Source organism: Pempheris klunzingeri, chromosome 21 (genome assembly GCF_042242105.1).
Source record: "Pempheris klunzingeri isolate RE-2024b chromosome 21, fPemKlu1.hap1, whole genome shotgun sequence".
Classification (NCBI taxonomy): domain Eukaryota; kingdom Metazoa; phylum Chordata; class Actinopteri; order Acropomatiformes; family Pempheridae; genus Pempheris; species Pempheris klunzingeri.
The window spans coordinates 7,511,621-7,530,181 of NC_092032.1; the positions used below are offsets into that span (position 1 = coordinate 7,511,621).

Below are 18,561 nucleotides of genomic sequence, written 5' to 3' on the forward strand. Positions count from 1 at the left end.
CACCCACGCTAACAGCACAGCTAACAAAAACACCCACATTATTAGTATGGCTTCTTTGTTTGTGGTTTTGCACAAATTCAAATCACACAAGATATTTCAAGCTGGCTTCTGAAATATAGCAGCCAGTCATGATGTAAATAACAAGGTGCTGAGCTCAGCGCTGCAGGTCTTGAATTGATTACTTAAACAAATAAAGGTCAAGACAGCTGCCATTGCCATGCTTCAGGGAAAGCTTGCGGTCTCTCTACAAGGTGATAATGTGTTCCTATACGGCTGGAGAAAGTATGATGACCTATGTACTATCTTACCCTGCACTCCTCATAACTCATCTGTCACAGCTCCGCACCGTATGTTCAGGGGGCCGCTCTAACCTTGAGGGCATTGTTTTGCTACCAGGGTGGGACATACCAATCTGTGCTGAGAGTCTCATTCTCAGCTGTCTTACACTCATCACAGCGTCTCTCCCACTGCGGTCCTCTGTCTGCAGACAAAGACAGACAGACTGGGCCAGGTGACACCAACAGCAGCTCCTGTCTGACTGTCGCTGCTCCGAGATGTCCGGGAGCTGAAAATGTGAGGTGGGTAGAGGAGAGAATAAATCTTCTGTGTGACTCAGTAGTAGTTTTGTAAAGAATGGTGATCATTTGGCCCTCAAACTGCATGTTTATAAGGGAAATAGTGCAGGAGTAAATAAATAAAATAAAAACATACTCCCTTTATGTTACAGCGTTCATATGCTTCAGTTACATTATAATTACAGTGAAGGGGATCACTTTATATTTATTCACATTACCTCAGATGGAATTTCATGCAAGTATGCATGAGTTGGTAAAGTGAAACTTTACACGTCATTTCTTGAATTTTTGAATCCCTCGCCCATGAGTGACCCCGCAGGTTTCTTTCTCTTCTGTCGGTTACTATCCCTTCTGTCTGTGGGTTCCTTCAATGAAGGATGAGAGTCGGAATAAGGCTTCAGTTCAATTTACAACCACGAAAAGCAAGCAGGCTAAGAAAACAGACTAAATGACGTGTGCGTTATGTGTTTGTGTATTGATCTGTTCTGCTCCATTTCAGTACCACGGACAGCACCGCACCCACAGGCTTCACTGCTTGACCTGACACCCCCCCCCCAACCCCCCCCCCCCCCCACACACACACACACACACTCTCTCTGTCTCTTTTTTATTTATAGCAGTGTATACCACTGTGTCTATTTTATGTTTATGTTCCCGTGTAACAAAGACTGAGACCGACTGTGTGACCGACAGGCACCTGTTGTGACCTGTGACCTGGCACACTGTCACTTTTTCCTCTGTGGTGTGCTGGATGACTGGTGGATGGAGAGATCTTTGATCTTGTGTTTTAGGTTCTTCACAATACACATAACAGAAGTATGTTTTAGCAAAGAAAGTGTCACTTATAGTCAGACATATTTGGAGGCCTGACCTGTAGCTATGGGGTTTTATGCACAACGTTAACGTCACAGTGGCTAAATTTAACATTTCAGCTCTTCACCTACACATGCAAACGTGATCTTATTATTACATGCACATTGCACCACATCTTCATACTGACTTTTTAGGACTGTACTCAAGTGATGCCCTGGTAAAACAACAGCAGGTGGTGAAATTTCTGCCGTTGCAGTGAGAGATGAATGAGGTGCCATGGTGGGGGGCTTCTGTCCATCGCTGGACTGCAGGATAGTGCCTACGTCACCCCTCGTTCCCTGTGTGATTGGTTCTGGTGATGTAAATAATGTGCTCACAGTCAGTAGGTGACATTACCTTCAGCTGGCACGCCGCTTAGTTGATGACACTGACATTCACTCAGCATGCCGCTTGGCTGGCTACTGTTGAGCTGATGTTCCCTCCTCGGTTGCCTTCTTGATTCTTTTTCTGGCCTTCGCTAATTGGCTCAGGAGGTGTACAAGGTCCCCAAAGTCTTCATATTGCCCAGGAACCTTCTTACACTGGCTGGCATGCACCCAGGTAGCCCTCTCTGAAATCCTTGTTTTCATGGTCAGCATTTGGTTGGGCCCAAACAATCTCCTCTGCTTCCACTGCTTTCTTTTAATATTCTTCATTAGCACCAGGTCACCAGGTTTGAGTTTGCATAGCACTGCTGCAGCTGGGCTGGGGAGTATGTTTTTCTCCTGTGAATGCAGTGCTGACAAGGAAGCACCATATCTCAGCTTTAAATCTTCACTTTGACCACTCCAGCGTTAGGTGGCCGTCCAAACAGTATTTCAAAATGATTCAACCCATGATTAGGTCTGTTTCCTCTTCTCATGTGAAACAGCACCAGTGGAACTTTTGCTTTAATGTCCCATCTTCCACTGCTCCTGCACTCAGTGGATGGTAAGAGCAGTGATGGCAGATGTTAAAGCTCAAATAGGTGGAAACTTCAGTTAGAGCCCTACCTACAAATGTCAATTTGTCCAATGATTCCTGTTAGCAAACCTTTAGCAACAGCATTAGCATGCTTGCGTAGAGAATGGAAAAAACCTCAACCCATTTGCTAAACATGTCAACAATGATCAAATGATCCATCGTCAAATATTCAAATGGTTTGTCAAGTTGAGGATGTCCAGCAGGGGCCATTGTTAGCTGCACAGTACATCTTGTGCAAAAATGTTCTTTTGTGTACCAAACAGAGTTAACAGCACTGCAAATTCCCCCTTTACCCATGAGTTAATTTAACATATTAGGGAAAGAGAACACGTGACAAACTAGTCTTACCATCAGGTCCAGTCCGTTCTCTCTCTCTCCTGTGAATTCAGCACCTGCTTTCTGCCATTTCAGGCATTCCCAGTTTGCTAAATACTGTAAAGTGATGACATCATGATCGGGATTGACGGAGGATAAAACAGAAATCATTGTGAGTGTGAAAAAGGAACCTGAAACTGCAGCAGTCTGGCATTTCCTCCTGAAATGGGGTCAGAGTTGTTAGTGTGAGAAGTGTATTTCATCACAGAGATGGAAGCCAGCAGGAGGATAGCCTCCAGCAGTGCAGCCACCAGGTGTGAGTGGGCGATGTGAGGAAATCTCTGTGTTTCCACAGAGCACCAAAATCATGTACTATGCCGAATGAATATCTGGAATCAGTGTAGATGTTGACAGAATTTACAGGCTTCTGTAAGTGCAATCAATTCAGTAGCCTGTGCTGAGACATGTGATGGCAGTCTATCCGTCACGTGATAGTAGAAGAGCGTGAGGCCGAACCATCTGCAAACAGCTCCATGTCTGGACGAAGAGGTGCGTCACCCAAATCCACTCCAGGAGAACAACTTTCGTGGGCAACAGCAACACAGTCATGTGGTCCTCCATCTGCAGGAGTTTGGAAACAAAGTAGCAGGATTTAGCATTTCTGACAGTGATGTCTGGAATATCAAGTATAGTGGTGTGGCATCGCGGCAAACCCTGAGCTGAGCAGTGTGATGCTTTCTGTGTGTGCAGGATGTGAGAAAATGCATCCGTTTAGATGAAACATATGCAGCGGCTCTTGTGTCAGTACAGAAGTCATGTAGATGTCATTTTGGTCAACAAATTGAGTAGATGATTAAGTTCAGACAGGCCCAGTGTAGGTGCTTGCAACAGAGCACTCGTTAAGTCAATGAAAGCTTTGTCAGTGTCTAGAGTTCCGCTAATTTGGTCATATGCTCTTAGATTTTTACCATAGACCACGGACAAGAGAGCTGCTTCTCACTCAATAGTTTGGAATCCACTGTCTACACGGTCATATCTAGGAAATCTCATCAATTGCTTCTTAATGGCAGGTTATGAAACTGCTTGTGTTGCTTCAGTGCATTTGGGGGAGAGGGATTTGCCCTCAGCTGTGTTCACATGTACCAGATAGATATATTTTAGGTAATGCAGACTGTGAGATGGACAGTGAAATCTTGTATCCTGCCTCAGCCATGTTGTGCTTGAGTAGAGCGACAGTGTCTGACTGACTGACAGGCGGCTTCAGATGGGCTGTAAATTAAGGTGATCAACATAACTAAGTAAGGTGGGAGCACCAGGTAGCTGTAAACTTATGACAGCTCTGTGTAAGCTTTGATGGCAAATACCTGAACTTTCAGCGCACCCTTGTGGTCATCTTGGGAAAGTGTGGCCTCGTCCATTGAATGAAAATGCAAACCAGAACCTGCTGTTTGAGGCAGAGGCAGCAGCAACCCTGTCTGTCCTGAAAGCTTTTCTTCTGGCATTAGCCTTCTTTAAACCAATGCAGTTAAGATAAATGTATAACAGAGGATATGGACTGTACTTCACCTTCTGTGTAACACCATCAGTTAATCGGTCTCCTTAACCAAACCGAGTCATGGAATCTCTGACAGAGAGCTTAATGGGACAGGATGGTGACAGGAAAAATGAATGCTTTACCTCAGTACTGACTCACGAGAGGCTCCATATTAGGGACTCCACCTGCTCCACAGTTCTTACAGTATTTACCACTTTTCTTTGGTAAGATCAAATTCTCCAAAAACAGAGAGGCACTGGAGTCACCACCAGATTTTACTTAACTCAGACTCTGTGCTTATTCTCTCTCAACAAGACAGCTGGTTTTCATGACATGAGTACATGATGAACTGGCACAGGACACAGGGAGACGCAGACTATATATACACAAGGTCATGGGGAACAGGTGAAAACAATCAGGGAGGGGCGGGACAATCACAGATGGACACACGTGGACAGGAAGTAAAAAGATTTTGAAACAAGAGGTAGACAGGGTTACTTCAAAATAAAACTGGAAATGACAGGACAACATGAGACGAGACAAAACAAAGCTGAACACACACAACACTGAATTCAGTGTCATCAGCTTTATGTGACAAACTATTTCCTGTTTACACATCACACACACAGCAGATACAGAACAACAGCATCATTCATTTGGACTTGTGTTTCTGACCACCTGAGCTATCTGATCATTTTCAACATACTACACAAACCACCCACAGGTTGTCAGACAGGCCCCAACCTCTCCTCACCCCTCTCCCTCTCCCCACACACAAGACACATCCCACCATCTGTTTGACCTGTTGCCCTCTGGCAGGCACTACAGGTCCCTCAAAACAAGGACTAACAGATTCAGGGACAGTTTCTTCCCAAGAGCCGTCACCAAACTAAACCGCAAAAAGAAATAACAATGTTTTCTTCCATGTGCAATAACCTCTGTCTCATCCAGTGCAATATAAATGTGAAATGAAATGTGAAATACTGACAACATGCAAAGACTACCTCTACAGACATGTAGAATTTCATACATATACATTCACATATACTGTGTATATTTTTATATTCCTTTTATTATTCTTTATTCCTATTCTATTCTTATTTTGTTTTTGTTACTATTCTGAACCAATTGGAGCAGCACTCCTAATTTCATTGTGCCACAATGACAATAAAGGCTACTCTATTCTAAATGTCATGGTGATGCTAGGTGAAGAGTCAGGGAGTCACCATAGCCAGTGGGATCCAGGCATCCAGAACACTTGAGGGAAACTGCAGACAGTCTTAATACGTTTATATATCCATAAGTTTGTCAAGACAAGTGACTGTTTTCACATATGGGTCAAAATCACCATAAAGTGCCTTTGAGGCTTCACAACTTCCAAAAAAAGCAAAGATTTTCCATCCAACTTCATATTTATTGTATAAAGAATACGTCAGACTGTTGGTCAAGCTCCAGCACTTTTTATAAATTAAATGCAAGCAGACAAAATACAAGTAAATCGGACAAATTCAAAGTACAGTAAATAATGGCATTGTGATTTTAAAATATAAATCTTCAGAAAAAAAACTTTGTTTAATTTTAGAAAACATGAAGGGTGGCATGTGAATTATTCTTTGTCATGTTAACACTTCAGAATAAGTTAGCACATTTTTTTTTATGTGTTTAATGTTGTTTTGATGCTATGAAACTTCATCTGTCCGCGGCTGATAAACCACAGAAAGAAGTGATGGGATGTAAACTGATGGAGTCATAACCAGAGTGCTGAAAAAAAACTGAGCACAGTGAATAAATAGAGGAAGTTGGTGAGCTGCTACTGTCCACACGTTCCTCATAGTGACTGCTATTACACAGTTCTCTGCAACAAAACCAAAAATAATCTGAGAATAAAGAAGTTATTTGCATTCTGGTGAGCTCAGGATGCAACAGAATCTGACTTCCTCATTGCCGTGGTGTGAATAGGAAGGATGAAGACTTCTTGTACTTCTGCAGTATTTTAATCGACTGTTATCTTATGTGAAACAGATTATTTCATATGAAAATAATCTCAGCAGTGAAGTCACTTTCTGGGTTTGTCACACTTCTGCTGAGTTTCTCCGTTTTAGCTGCAGGCTCGTTTGGTAAGGACAACTGTTACTGCTCTTTATGTTTCAACTTTTTACTCCACAGAGTTTATTAATCACTACTTATAACACTGTAACATGTGGTTGTACATGGCATCTTCCTTCCATGAGTGAACTTTGAAATCTAAAAGAACATGGATACTTTGTTTAAAGTATGCTTTGATTAAAATGTTGAAACATTACTTTTGTTTCTTCAAATCCAGGTGATCCAGTGTCATGGCAGCCCAGCGTGTGAATGTGGTGACAGCCAGCGTGTTACTGAGCGTCCTCTTTGTTTCAGGTGAGCTGTTTGTTCAGTCACCTTTATGTGGAGACCTTAGTCATTTAGTTTGGAGTTTGGACATTTAGAAACAAAGCAGAAAGAGCGGTGCAGGCAGAGTCACTGTTTCCTACTGTCCTGACAGGAAAGTAAAATGTTTGAAATAGAAATTGTTAACAGGACAGCAAAAAAGACCAGCATGCAACACGATGCTGCTTTGTTCCTCATGAACGTTCTCTTGGTGTAGATTTTATCCTCATTTTGTTCATCATGAGTCTGGTTTTACAGGAGCTTTGGCTGCTTGTCTTCATAATTCAGCCTTCTCCATTACTGCACCAAAGAAGATGGAAGCGCTGAGTGGATCTTGTTTGCGAATCCCCTGTAACTTTAGAGCTGAACCACTCAAAGGTTTTGACAGCAGAAGAGAAATCTTTGGAGTGTGGATTAAAAGTCACCCATATTTTGGAAGCAATCCAAGCAATGTGATTTTCAACAGCAGCAGGACAGTTAAGATCTATCCAATGAAAATTACTGGAAACCTGAATCAGAATAACTGCACCACTTTATTTTCTAATTTAATCATAAATTACACAAACACATACTTCTTCAGAATTGAGAACCAAGGGTTCAAGGCAACAGCTGTTTGTGATTCTCTTCAAATACGAGTTACAGGTGAGTTTCTTTTGTTTTCATCAGTCAGATTTTAATGTATAAAATTAGATAAAAAGTGAACTCAGCGACAGGTTTGGTTTAAACAGTGCACTTTTTCATTTTGTAGGTTTTCACTTTGCCATGAATTTGAATTCAGATTCAACACAAACTGTCTTGTTACAGTTTGTCATCACATTTGCCTTTTGGCATTTAAAAACCCAAAGCGTTTAGTAATTCCTAACTTATTTTCCAGTGTAAAGTGTGTGTTTAATTTGAAACCACAGATTCTCCTCCGAGGCCCAGTATTGACATCTTGAGCATCTCAAGTGATCTGAAGGAGCATCAGTCTGTCACTGTAACCTGCTCAGCTTCCACTCCCTGTCCACACTCTCCTCCTAATCTCACCTGGAGTCTCCAACAAGACGCTCACAGTGAAATAAAGGAAAACCCCGATGGCACCTTAACAACTAAAATCCAGAGGAACATCACTCTGTCAGACCAGCATGATGGACTCAACATCACCTGTTCTGCCAGATATCCTGTGAATGAAGGAAGAGACGTCAAGACAGCAGAGGAGAGGAAGACTCTCAATGTTTCATGTAAGACGTCCACAGTTTGTTACTGGATCCTGTCAGAACATCATGATTTATGGGATGTCACAAGATTTTAATGAGTAAAGTTGATCTCACATTTTCCTCAGATGCTCCTAAAAACACCTCAGCGTCCATCAGTCCTCCAGGTTTGGTGTCAGCAGGTAGCTGGGTGAACCTGACCTGCTCCAGCAGAGCCAAGCCTCCCGTCAGCCGCTTCACCTGGTTCAAGAACAGCACAGATAGACCCATCAATGTGTCTGATGGAGCTATTTACAGCTTCATTGTGACAGATGGAGGAGTTTATTACTGTGTGGCCACAAATGATCTTGGTAATCAGACGTCATTGGAATCGATTTATTTGAATGTCGCAGGTAAGTGAAGAACTGAGTGACTGAATCTGATTACTTTAACTTGCTGCTGTGTGGCTATGAAATGATGCTATTCAAATAATGGCTACATCAGTTTTGTTTAAAGGTCTGCATTCAACCGTCGTTTTCCTTCAATCACTTTGCTCACAGAGACCTCTGATAGCTCTCTGCTCTGGGCTTCAGCTCTCGGAGGGACGGCTCTCATCATACTCATCTGCCTTGGGATCTGTGTTTGGTAAGTATCACAAACCTACGTTCACAGTGAGGACCTGAGCGAGTGTGTGATCTGTTAGCTTTGTTCACAGCTACACCAACAGATTCCTCATATTTACTGTACTAATTAAAAGTATGATTGTTCAGACCACCTATTCTGTAACTTAACATCCTCCTTTGGTTTCATCACCAATGAAATTCAGAACATTGGATTTTTAATATAATATTTATCAATATTTTATGTTATTTTACTGCTGCACATCCAATAATGTGTGCCCCCCCCAACAGTAATTTCTCTGTAATGGCTGTAACTGTCTACTTAACCTGAAACACAGCATAACTGCTCTGACAGCTCTCTAATGTCTTCCAGGTGGATTAAATCAAAACATCAAACGCATCAAAAGACTCAGGTGAGAAAATATTAACTTTGCTGAACTGAACTGTTTTACTGAACTGTGTGCTGTAAAAAGTTCACATCTGTTCACATAAGGTCCTTTTTTTTAAGTTTGGATCTGAAAGTGACAAAAGTTGAAGCACATTTCATATTATCACTAAGATGGTTTAATCTGTTCACAGCACAGTAGCTAAAAGCAGCTTTGCAGAGTTTCCTTCTGACTTTGAGGAACTGACTATTTTCTAAAAGTCAAAGGGACTTATTCATAGATATCACAAACATTTATTGACCAGTGTAAAGAACAGCAGGAATGTGTTCAAAGTCTTGTTACACCATTGTTAAAGGGACACTTTATTACGATTTTTTATACACAATTTTTAACTGGCTTTCAGTCATTACAGAGTTGGTAGATGCAAATAAATGTTGTTTAATTTTCTTCTGTGTTGCCTGCACCCAAAGATCTCCAGAACTCTCTCGATGTCCGCCGGGTGACAAGAAACAAGTCATCCAGTGGATATTTACCAGCTGTATGGCTGTTGTTTAGTGGAATAACTGACTTAACAACAGAATTATTACAGTTAATTCACTGATAAGTCAGTGCAGACAACACAGAGGAATGTCAGTCAGCATTCATTTGCATAAACCACCAACATTATAATGATACAAAGCCGGTTGAAAATCAGCTTGCACCACAATTTCAGTTTCTTTAGGTGGTGTGACTATGAGTGGGTGAACCTGTTGACAAAGCTAAGCTGACCCCTTTAGAGATAGAACTAGCTAGTCCACACATCAGACCTAAATGTCTGCTTAATTAGCATAACGCTAATTTCCCACTTTAAACCGTATGAATGTTAAATAAAACACATATTCTTCCTGTATGCTAAAGTCATACATACATGTAGAAAAGATTCCTAGTTAGTAAATCTGTTTGATACTAGTGAATGTTACTAAGAACTTAGGAAGGACTTACACATAGTAAGTCTTTCTTTTTTGTTTTGTGAAATCGCAGCAATTTATTTACTGACAAAGATCTGAGAAATAGGACCTAAACCAGCTTAATGCAGCTCCTTTTATGCCCATGAAGTGTTCCAGTCTCTGTAATAGGATGTGATGGTCAATGGTATCAAACGCAGCACTCAGATCTAACAAGACAAGTACAGAGAGAAGTCTGATGCCATAAGGAGGTCGTGTGTAACCTTCACCAGTGCTTCTCTGTGCTATGGGTCGCTCTGAAACCTGACTGAAAATCCTCAAATAGACTTTTGGAATTAAGAAAACAGCTGATTGGCTGCTACTTTCTCAAGGATCTTTGAGAGAAAGGGAAGGTTGGATAAAGGTCTATAGTTGGCTAATACACCTAAATCAAGAGTGGACCTTTTCAGAAGAGGTTTAATTAGCGGTACTTTAAAGGACTGTGGTACGTAGCCTGTTATTAAAGACTGATTGATCACATCCAGTAAGGACGTGTTAATTAAGGGTAGGTCTTCCTTAAGTAGCCCAGTAGGAATGGGGTCTAGGGGACAAGTTCACAGTTTAGATGAGGAAATCATTGAAGCCAATGCACAATAAGCCCAACAACTATTTCCATGATTCCTAAGTTTGAAGTTGAATTAGAGCCTGTTGAGGGCAGGAGGTGATGAATTTTATCTCTATGCTGTGCCACTCTGAATGAATACAAGGATCAATGGAGTTCTGGCTCTTTGTCAGCCTGGTTAATGTGCTGAACAGGAATCTAGGGCTGTTTTTATTTTCTTCTATTAATGAGGAATAATAGGTGGCTCTGGCATTACAGAGGGTCTTGCCAGATTAAGCGTGATTCTTCTAATGTGGTGGCACGCCATATCCCTTTAAGTTTTGCAGGTCTGGGAATTATACCATGGAGCTTGTGTCTTTTTTTTAATTATCTTCTTTTTTAGAGGGGCAATGGAGTCGAGTGTCATTCGCAGGGAGCCTGAAGCACTATCGACCAGATAATCAATTTGGGATAAGATTCACATAGGGGTCTTCTATTGTATGGAAACATGGCATTGGCATGGCGCATAGTCCAGTAACAAGAAATCAAATGTCATCAGATAATGGTCCGATAGAATAGTTTTGTGGGAAGACTGTTAACTGTTCAAGTTCAATACCATATGACAGAACAAGGTCAAGGGTGGGGTTAAAGGAGTGCGTGGGTTCATTTACACTCTGAGAGAAGCCAACTGAGTCCGATAGTGAGATGAAAGCAGTGCTCAGACCATCATTATCATCGTCCACATGAACATTAAAGTCACCGACTCTAATTACTTTATCTGCACTGAGGACTAAATTATTGACTATGGAAGGATCCTCACAGCATTTCTCGTCTGCTATATCCTTCACAGAGTCAAGGGGATGATGATCTGGCTCTGCAAACACCAGCCGCCAAGGCAGAAGAAGAAATCCACTATGGGGAGATTGACTTCTCAGGGCGGAGATCTGAACCATCGTCGGCCTCAGCCTCAGCCTCAGTGCAGGACTGTGGGCAGCAGCAGGATGTGCTGTACGCACAGGTCAACGTGTCCAAGGCAGCAAAGAGATTGAGACAGACCACTGATGGCCCAGAGGACCTCTATGCTCAAGTGAAGATAAAATAATACACCTTTATGCACAGGCCTGTTAATGTACACAGACGGGCTTGGACAGCAAAATGTCATCTTTACTGGCTGCAAGTGAAAAACAAGAGAAAAGGTCCTTATTCTGCAGCTCAGATATTATCACATTATAACTGCTCATATCTGTGTGCTGACTTGCTGCGGCTCTAAATGTCAGATCAATGCAAATAAAACCCACACAGCTGTAAATATGGAAATATTCTAAATGATCTGAGAGGAGATAAAAGTGAACTTGACATCACCAGCGATGTAAAAGGATTCATTTAATTTTGAAAAATGTCTTATCTTTAATTTTGTTATCTTACTCGTACGATGAGTCCGTCACCTTGAGGGAGAAGAAACTATCTACCACCCTGACCAAACAAGCTAAACCTTTCAGTGAGCAATAACCATGAAGTGCTACGTCACTCTTTATTAGAGTATACTGTGTGATGTGCTGCGTTGTTAAGTACAACAAATCTATGTTAATACATTTCACTATGACAGGGCGGACATGTTAAGCTTGACATCCAACTACAGACACAATATGATGAAAATAAGGAACTATAAGTGTAGATACTTTTTACAGTTATCACAGTTGTTTCAACCTCCATTACAAAAAAAAAGTGGTGGAGATGTCACTAATTATGGCAGCTGGCTTTTTTATTCTTTTTCATGGGTCAATATCACCATAAGGTGCCTTTCAGACTTCCCAATTTCCCCCAAAAAAGCTGAGATTTTCCATTTAACTTCACATTTATTGTATTAAGTAGATGTTATGCTGTTAGAAATGCATGTTGGTCAAGCTCCCACACTTTTTTATAAATTAACTGCAAGCAGACAAAGTACACACAAACAGCAAAATATGTCAGCCCTGTCAGGGACAATTTCAAAGTAGAATAAATATATTGTAATTACATAGTGATTATAAAATGTATATTTTCAGAAAGCTATTTAGTCCCTTTCTCAACACTATGTTTTAGTAAATGGGAAAAGTATTTGGATAGTAATGAAATTAGGACAACCATGTCCACATGGAAGGCTTGCTGACAGGGTGGACAATGACAGGGTGGACATTTTTGAATGTTAGCATTTAATGAGCACATGGTGGACCTTCACTTAGCAACATGATTCAGTTAGCAAGCGGACTGTGTACTGTTTAACACATATATTTAGAATTTCTGAAAGGTTTTTATATTAATTGATATTTCACTATGACAGAGTGGACATGTTAAGCTTGACAACATCTAAACTAAACACCTAATATGATGAAAATTACGAAACATAAGTGTAAATATCTACTCTGCAACTAGCCACTGTTTCAGTCTCCACTGAAGAAACACAAAATGCTGGTTGTGATCTCACTGAAAACATCAGCGGGTTTCTTAAAGGGGCATTTAGCCCAAAATGACAGGGTGGACAGCAATCTCAGGGACACATGCAAAATGTTCAATACTATTATGAAAATAGAATATACATGATCAAAATGACTTGTTTTATCAAATAACTTGTTGTGACAATAAAACCATGTAAAAAAAAATGTTTGATTTAGTATCATTTAACCACTTATTACACACACTGAAGTTAGCAGAACAGTGTGTGGGACATGCCAAAATCATGTACATCCAAAGAAAAAAAATGGTATAAAATGAAGGAAACACATTTTAAGAGACATATTATTGTACTGATATGTGTGCAAATCTTTGGTCACTTATAATAAGACCTCAGAGTTTAATTATTCTGCTACATTTTCATGATGACTGAGTGATTCTCATGGGGACACCAAAGGCACTTTATAGTGATATTGACCCTCATACTTTATTTTTCAAAATGAATGGCAAACTTTTTTCTAGTGAGTGTGCATTAAGTATCTTTGTCTACATTCAATAAACAAGGTTTGATTCCTGGATATAATCCAGCTATTAAATTATCTCGACATGTAGCGTCAGCGGCAGACATTGCAATTTTTCACAGCAAATTTTTTGTATGTGTTTGATGTTGTTTTGATGCTATAAAAGTGTTTAAATAGAACTTCATTAAGAGATTGAAAAGTGATGGGATGTAAAGTGATGGAGTCATGACCAGAGCACTGAGAAAAAGCTGAAAACAATGAATAAATAGAGGAAGTTGGTGAGCTGCTACTGTCCACAAGTTCTTCATAGTGACTGCTATTACACAGTTCTCTGCAACAAAACCATCAGACTGACTGTTTCATGTGTGGCAAGAATCACATCGTCTGAAAAGAGCAGAAAGCCGTCTGTCTGTTACCACAGTCCTTCCTGCTCAACATGATCTGTATCTCCTGTGACTCTGTGCTACTTTAAATATTATGATCACAATAAAACACTGGCTCTCTACACTGATGGTTTTGTAATAAACAAAAAAGTACTCAAAATAAAACAGCCTCAATATTCCGTGTCTAAATTTTACATTGCTTCATACATTTTCTGAAATTTGTCACTATTATGATTAATGATAAATCACTAATGATTACTGCACTAATATGTACTAAAAACGAAGATAAAAAATTATGCAGGTGTGCAGTAAGGTGTGTGATAAAAATAATCTGAGAATAAAGAGGGCGTTTGCATTCTGGTGAGCTCAGGATGCAACAGAATCTGACTTCCTCATTGCCGTGGTGTGAATAGGAAGGATGAAGACTTCTTGTACTTCTGCAGTATTTTAATCGACTGTTATCTTATGTGAAACAGATTATTTCATATGAAAACAATCTCAGCAGTGAAGTCACTTTCTGGGTTTGTCACACTTCTGCTGAGTTTCTCCGTTTTAGCTGCAGGCTCCTTTGGTAAGGACAACTGTTACTGCTCTTTATGTTTCAACTTTTTACTCCACAGAGTTTATTAATCACTACTTATAACACTGTAACATGTGGTTGTACATGGCATCTTCCTTCCATGAGTGAACTTTGAAATTTAAAAGAACATGAATACTTTGTTTAAAATGTGCTTTGATTAAAATGTTGAAACATTACTTTTGTTTCTTCAAATCCAGGTGATCCAGTGTCATGGCAGCCCAGCGTGTGAATGTGGTGACAGCCAGCGTGTTACTGAGCGTCCTCTTTGTTTCAGGTGAGCTGTTTGTTCAGTCACCTTTATGTGGAGACCTTAGTCATTTAGTTTGGAGTTTGGACATTTAGAAACAAAGCAGAAAGAGCGGTGCAGGCAGAGTCACTGTTTCCTACTGTCCTGACAGGAAAGTAAAATGTTTGAAATAGAAATTGTTAACAGGACAGCAAAAAAGACCAGCATGCAACACGATGCTGCTTTGTTCCTCATGAACGTTCTCTTGGTGTAGATTTTATCCTCATTTTGTTCATCATGAGTCTGGTTTTACAGGAGCTTTGGCTTCTTGTCTTCATAAGTCAGCCTTCTCCATTACTGCACCAAAGAAGATGGAAATGCTGAGTGGATCTTGTTTGCGAATCCCCTGTAACTTTAGAGTTGAACCACTCAAAGGTTTTGACAGCAGAAGACAAATCTTTGGAGTGTGGATTAAAAGTGACCCAAATTTTGGAAGCAATCCAAGCAATGTGATTTTCAACAGCAGCAGGACAGTTAACACATATCCAATGAAAATTACTGGAAACCTGAATCAGAATAACTGCACCACTTTATTTTCTAATTTAATCATAAATTACACAAACACATACTTCTTCAGAATTGAGAACAAAGGGTTCATGGCAACAGCTGTTTGTGAACCTCTTCAAATACGAGTTACAGGTGAGTTTCTTTTGTTTTCATCAGTCAGATTTTAATGTATAAAATTAGATAAAAAGTGAACTCAGCGACAGGTTTGGTTTAAACAGTGCACTTTTTCATTTTGGAGTTTTTCACTTTTTCATGAATTTAAATTCAGATTCAACACAAACTGTCTTGTTACAGTTTGTCATCACATTTGCCTTTTGGCATTTAAAAACCCAAAGCGTTTAGTAATTCCTAACTTATTTTCCAGTGTAAAGTGTGTGTTTGATTTGAAACCACAGATTCTCCTCCGAGGCCCAGTATTGACATCTCAGGTGATCTGAAGGAGCATCAGTCTGTCACTGTAACCTGCTCAGCTTCCACTCCCTGTCCACACTCTCCTCCTAATCTCACCTGGAGTCTCCAACAAGACGCTCACAGTGAAATAAAGGAAAACCCCGATGGCACCTTAACAACTAAAATCCAGAGGAACATCACTCTGTCAGACCAGCATGATGGACTCAACATCACCTGTTCTGCCAGATATCCTGTGAATGAAGGAAGAGACGTCAAGACAGCAGAGGAGAGGAAGACTCTCAATGTTTCATGTAAGACGTCCACAGTTTGTTACTGGATCCTGTCAGAACATCATGATTCATGGGATGTCACAAGATTTTAATGAGTAAAGTTGATCTCACATTTTCCTCAGATGCTCCTAAAAACACCTCAGCGTCCATCAGTCCTCCAGGTTTGGTGTCAGCAGGTAGCTGGGTGAACCTGACCTGCTCCAGCAGAGCCAAGCCTCCCGTCAGCCGCTTCACCTGGTTCAAGAAGAAGAGCAGCACAGATAGACCCATCAATGTGTCTGATGGAGCTATTTACAGCTTCAATGTGACAGATGGAGGAGTTTATTACTGTGTGGCCACAAATGATCTTGGTAATCAGACGTCATTGGAATCGATTTATTTGAATGTCGCAGGTAAGTGAAGAACTGAGTGACTGAATCTGATTACTTTAACTTGCTGCTGTGCGGCTATGAAATGATGCTATTCAAATAATGGCTACATCAGTATTGTATAAAGGTCTGCATTCAACCGTCGTTTTCCTTCAATCACTTTGCTCACAGAGACCTCTGATAGCTCTCTGCTCTGGGCTTCAGCTCTCAGATGGACGGCTCTCATCATACTCATCTGCCTTGGGATCTGTGTTTGGTAAGTATCACAAACCTACGTTCACAGTGAGGACCTGAGCGAGTGTGTGATCTGTTAGCTTTGTTCACAGCTACACCAACAGATTCCTCATATTTACATGATTGTATGATTAACGTGGTTGCTTGATTAAAAGTATTGTTGTTCAGTCCACCTATTCTGTAACTTAACCCTCTGGAACAGCAGCACACTGTCTACTTAACCTGAAACACAGCATAACTGCTCTGACAGCTCTCTAATGTCTTCCAGGCGGATTAAATCAAAACATCAAACGCATCAAAAGACTCAGGTGAGAAAATATTAACCTTTGCTGAACTGAACTGTTTTACTGAACTGTGTGCTGTAAAAAGTTCACATCTGTTCACATAAGGTCTCTATTTTTAAGTTTGGATCTGAAAGTGACAAAAGTTGAAGCACATTTCATATTATCACTAAGATGGTTTAATCTGTTCACAGCACAGTAGCTAAAAGCAGCTTTGCAGAGTTTCCTTCTGACTTTGAGGAACTGACTATTTTCTAAAAGTCAAAGGGACTTATTCATAGATATCACAAACATTTATTGACCAGTGTAAAGAACAGCAGGAATGTGTTCAAAGTCTTGTTACACCATTGTTAAAGGGACACTTTATTACGATTTTTTATACACAATTTTTAACTGGCTTTCAGTCATTACAGAGTTGGTAGATGCAAATAAATGTTGTTTAATTTTCTTCTGTGTTGCCTGCACCCAAAGATCCCCAAGAAAGCCCAACCCTTGAGTTTGTCCTTTTTACTGAGCAATAACTCTGTGTCTTACTGACACAGTGAGTGTATGGGACCATAGTCGTTTGGATCTGCATAGCTATGATCAGCAATTTTAATTTGATTTTTGCCTAATGGGAGCTTATATAAGTTGAGTAATACAGACCTGAGAATCGAACCCTGGGGAAAGAATAAAAACTTGTTCAGCTTGAACTGTCCTTACTTGAATATTAAGTTTGTTACAACACGGATCTGATGCCAGAGAAAGTCTCCTATAGCATCACTACATTCGCTCAACTTTACACAGTCAGTCAGAATCACATATAATCAGGCCACCAGAGGAGGCGGACTGTGAGTGTTACTATAGGTCGAGACCCTTCCATTATTATTAGGGCAGTCAGGAACATCAACAGGGCTGTCATCTAATCGTGACCTCTGGACACCCAGAATCTGCTCAGCTATGCCAAGTGTGAAGGACTGTGAGGCACATTAAGGCCAACTAACCATGTCAGTGCACATTTAACTTTTCTTTATACCCAGATTTTTTCCCCACAACACCTTCATCGGTGCTGTGGTGTGGTCAGAAACCAGGTTTAAGTTTGTGCACAAGGCCATTTAATGAGCATTGGTTCATGTGGAATTATTGACTGTGGAAGGATCCTTCACAGAGTCAAGGGGATGATGATCTGGCTCTGCAAACACCAGCCGCCAAGGCAGAAGAAGAAATCCACTATGGGGGGAATGACTTCTCAGGGCGGAGATCTGAACCGTAGTCAGCTTCTGCCTGAGTGCAGGACTGTGGGCAGCAGCAGGATGCGCTGTACGCACAGGTCAACGTGTCCAAGGCAGCAAACAGCTTAAGACAGACCGCTGATGGCCCAGAGGACCTCTATGCTCAAGTGAAGATAAAACAACACACCTTTGTGCTTCTACAGTATGCTTTACAGGCCTGTTAATGTACACAGACCAGCAAAATGTCATCTTTACTGGCTGCAAATGAAAGACAAGCGAAAAGCTCCTTATTCTGCAGCTCAGATATTATCACATTATAACAGCTCATATCTGTGTGCTGACTTGCTGCGGCTCTAAATGTCAGATCAAATGCTGTAAATAGCAAAATATTCTAAATGATGTGAGAGGATAAAAGTGAACTTGACACCACCAGTGTTGTAAAAGAATTCATTTAATTTTGAAAAGTTTCTTATTTTTAATTTTGTTATCTTACTCTCTTGTATATTTTGTATCCAACACTTTCATTTGTACGTTAATTCCTTCAAAAATGAACATGAGATGCAGCTTCTGCATTTGAAGAAATGTATTCATTGCACTGTAATAAAAACCTTGGCATACAACTTCTAAAAATGCCTAATAATCTCAGTCGCATTTATTGGTCCAACATTTCACATAGTGTGTAAACATCACCTGGAATCATACAGTTTAATCACAAACATTACATAGGTGG

The 18,561-nt window shown here is 40.5% G+C and overlaps 1 protein-coding gene across 1 annotated transcript; it reads left to right on the forward strand.

Moving 5' to 3' along the window:
- Positions 1-6,942: 6,942 nt before the first annotated feature.
- LOC139221202 (cell adhesion molecule 3-like) lies at positions 6,943-18,045 on the forward strand. Its single transcript, XM_070853119.1, has 8 exons — positions 6,943-7,290; positions 7,554-7,868; positions 7,970-8,233; positions 15,453-15,758; positions 15,860-16,129; positions 16,277-16,361; positions 16,608-16,647; positions 17,768-18,045. The coding sequence occupies exons 1-8, from the start codon at positions 6,963-6,965 to the stop codon at positions 17,870-17,872; spliced, it is 1,713 nt and encodes a 570-aa protein (XP_070709220.1). The 5' UTR covers positions 6,943-6,962; the 3' UTR covers positions 17,873-18,045.
- Positions 18,046-18,561: the final 516 nt, after the last annotated feature.

Bases quoted from the DNA above. Each gene is read 5' to 3' on its own strand.
- LOC139221202 (XM_070853119.1), top strand. From the start codon at position 6,963: ATGGAAGCGCTGAGTGGATCTTGTTTGCGAATCCCCTGTAACTTTAGA. The intron at 7,291-7,553 runs GTGAGTTTCTTT...TTGAAACCACAG, and splicing joins TCTTCAAATACGAGTTACAG to ATTCTCCTCCGAGGCCCAGT. The intron at 16,648-17,767 runs GTGAGAAAATAT...GATCCTTCACAG, and splicing joins AAACGCATCAAAAGACTCAG to AGTCAAGGGGATGATGATCT.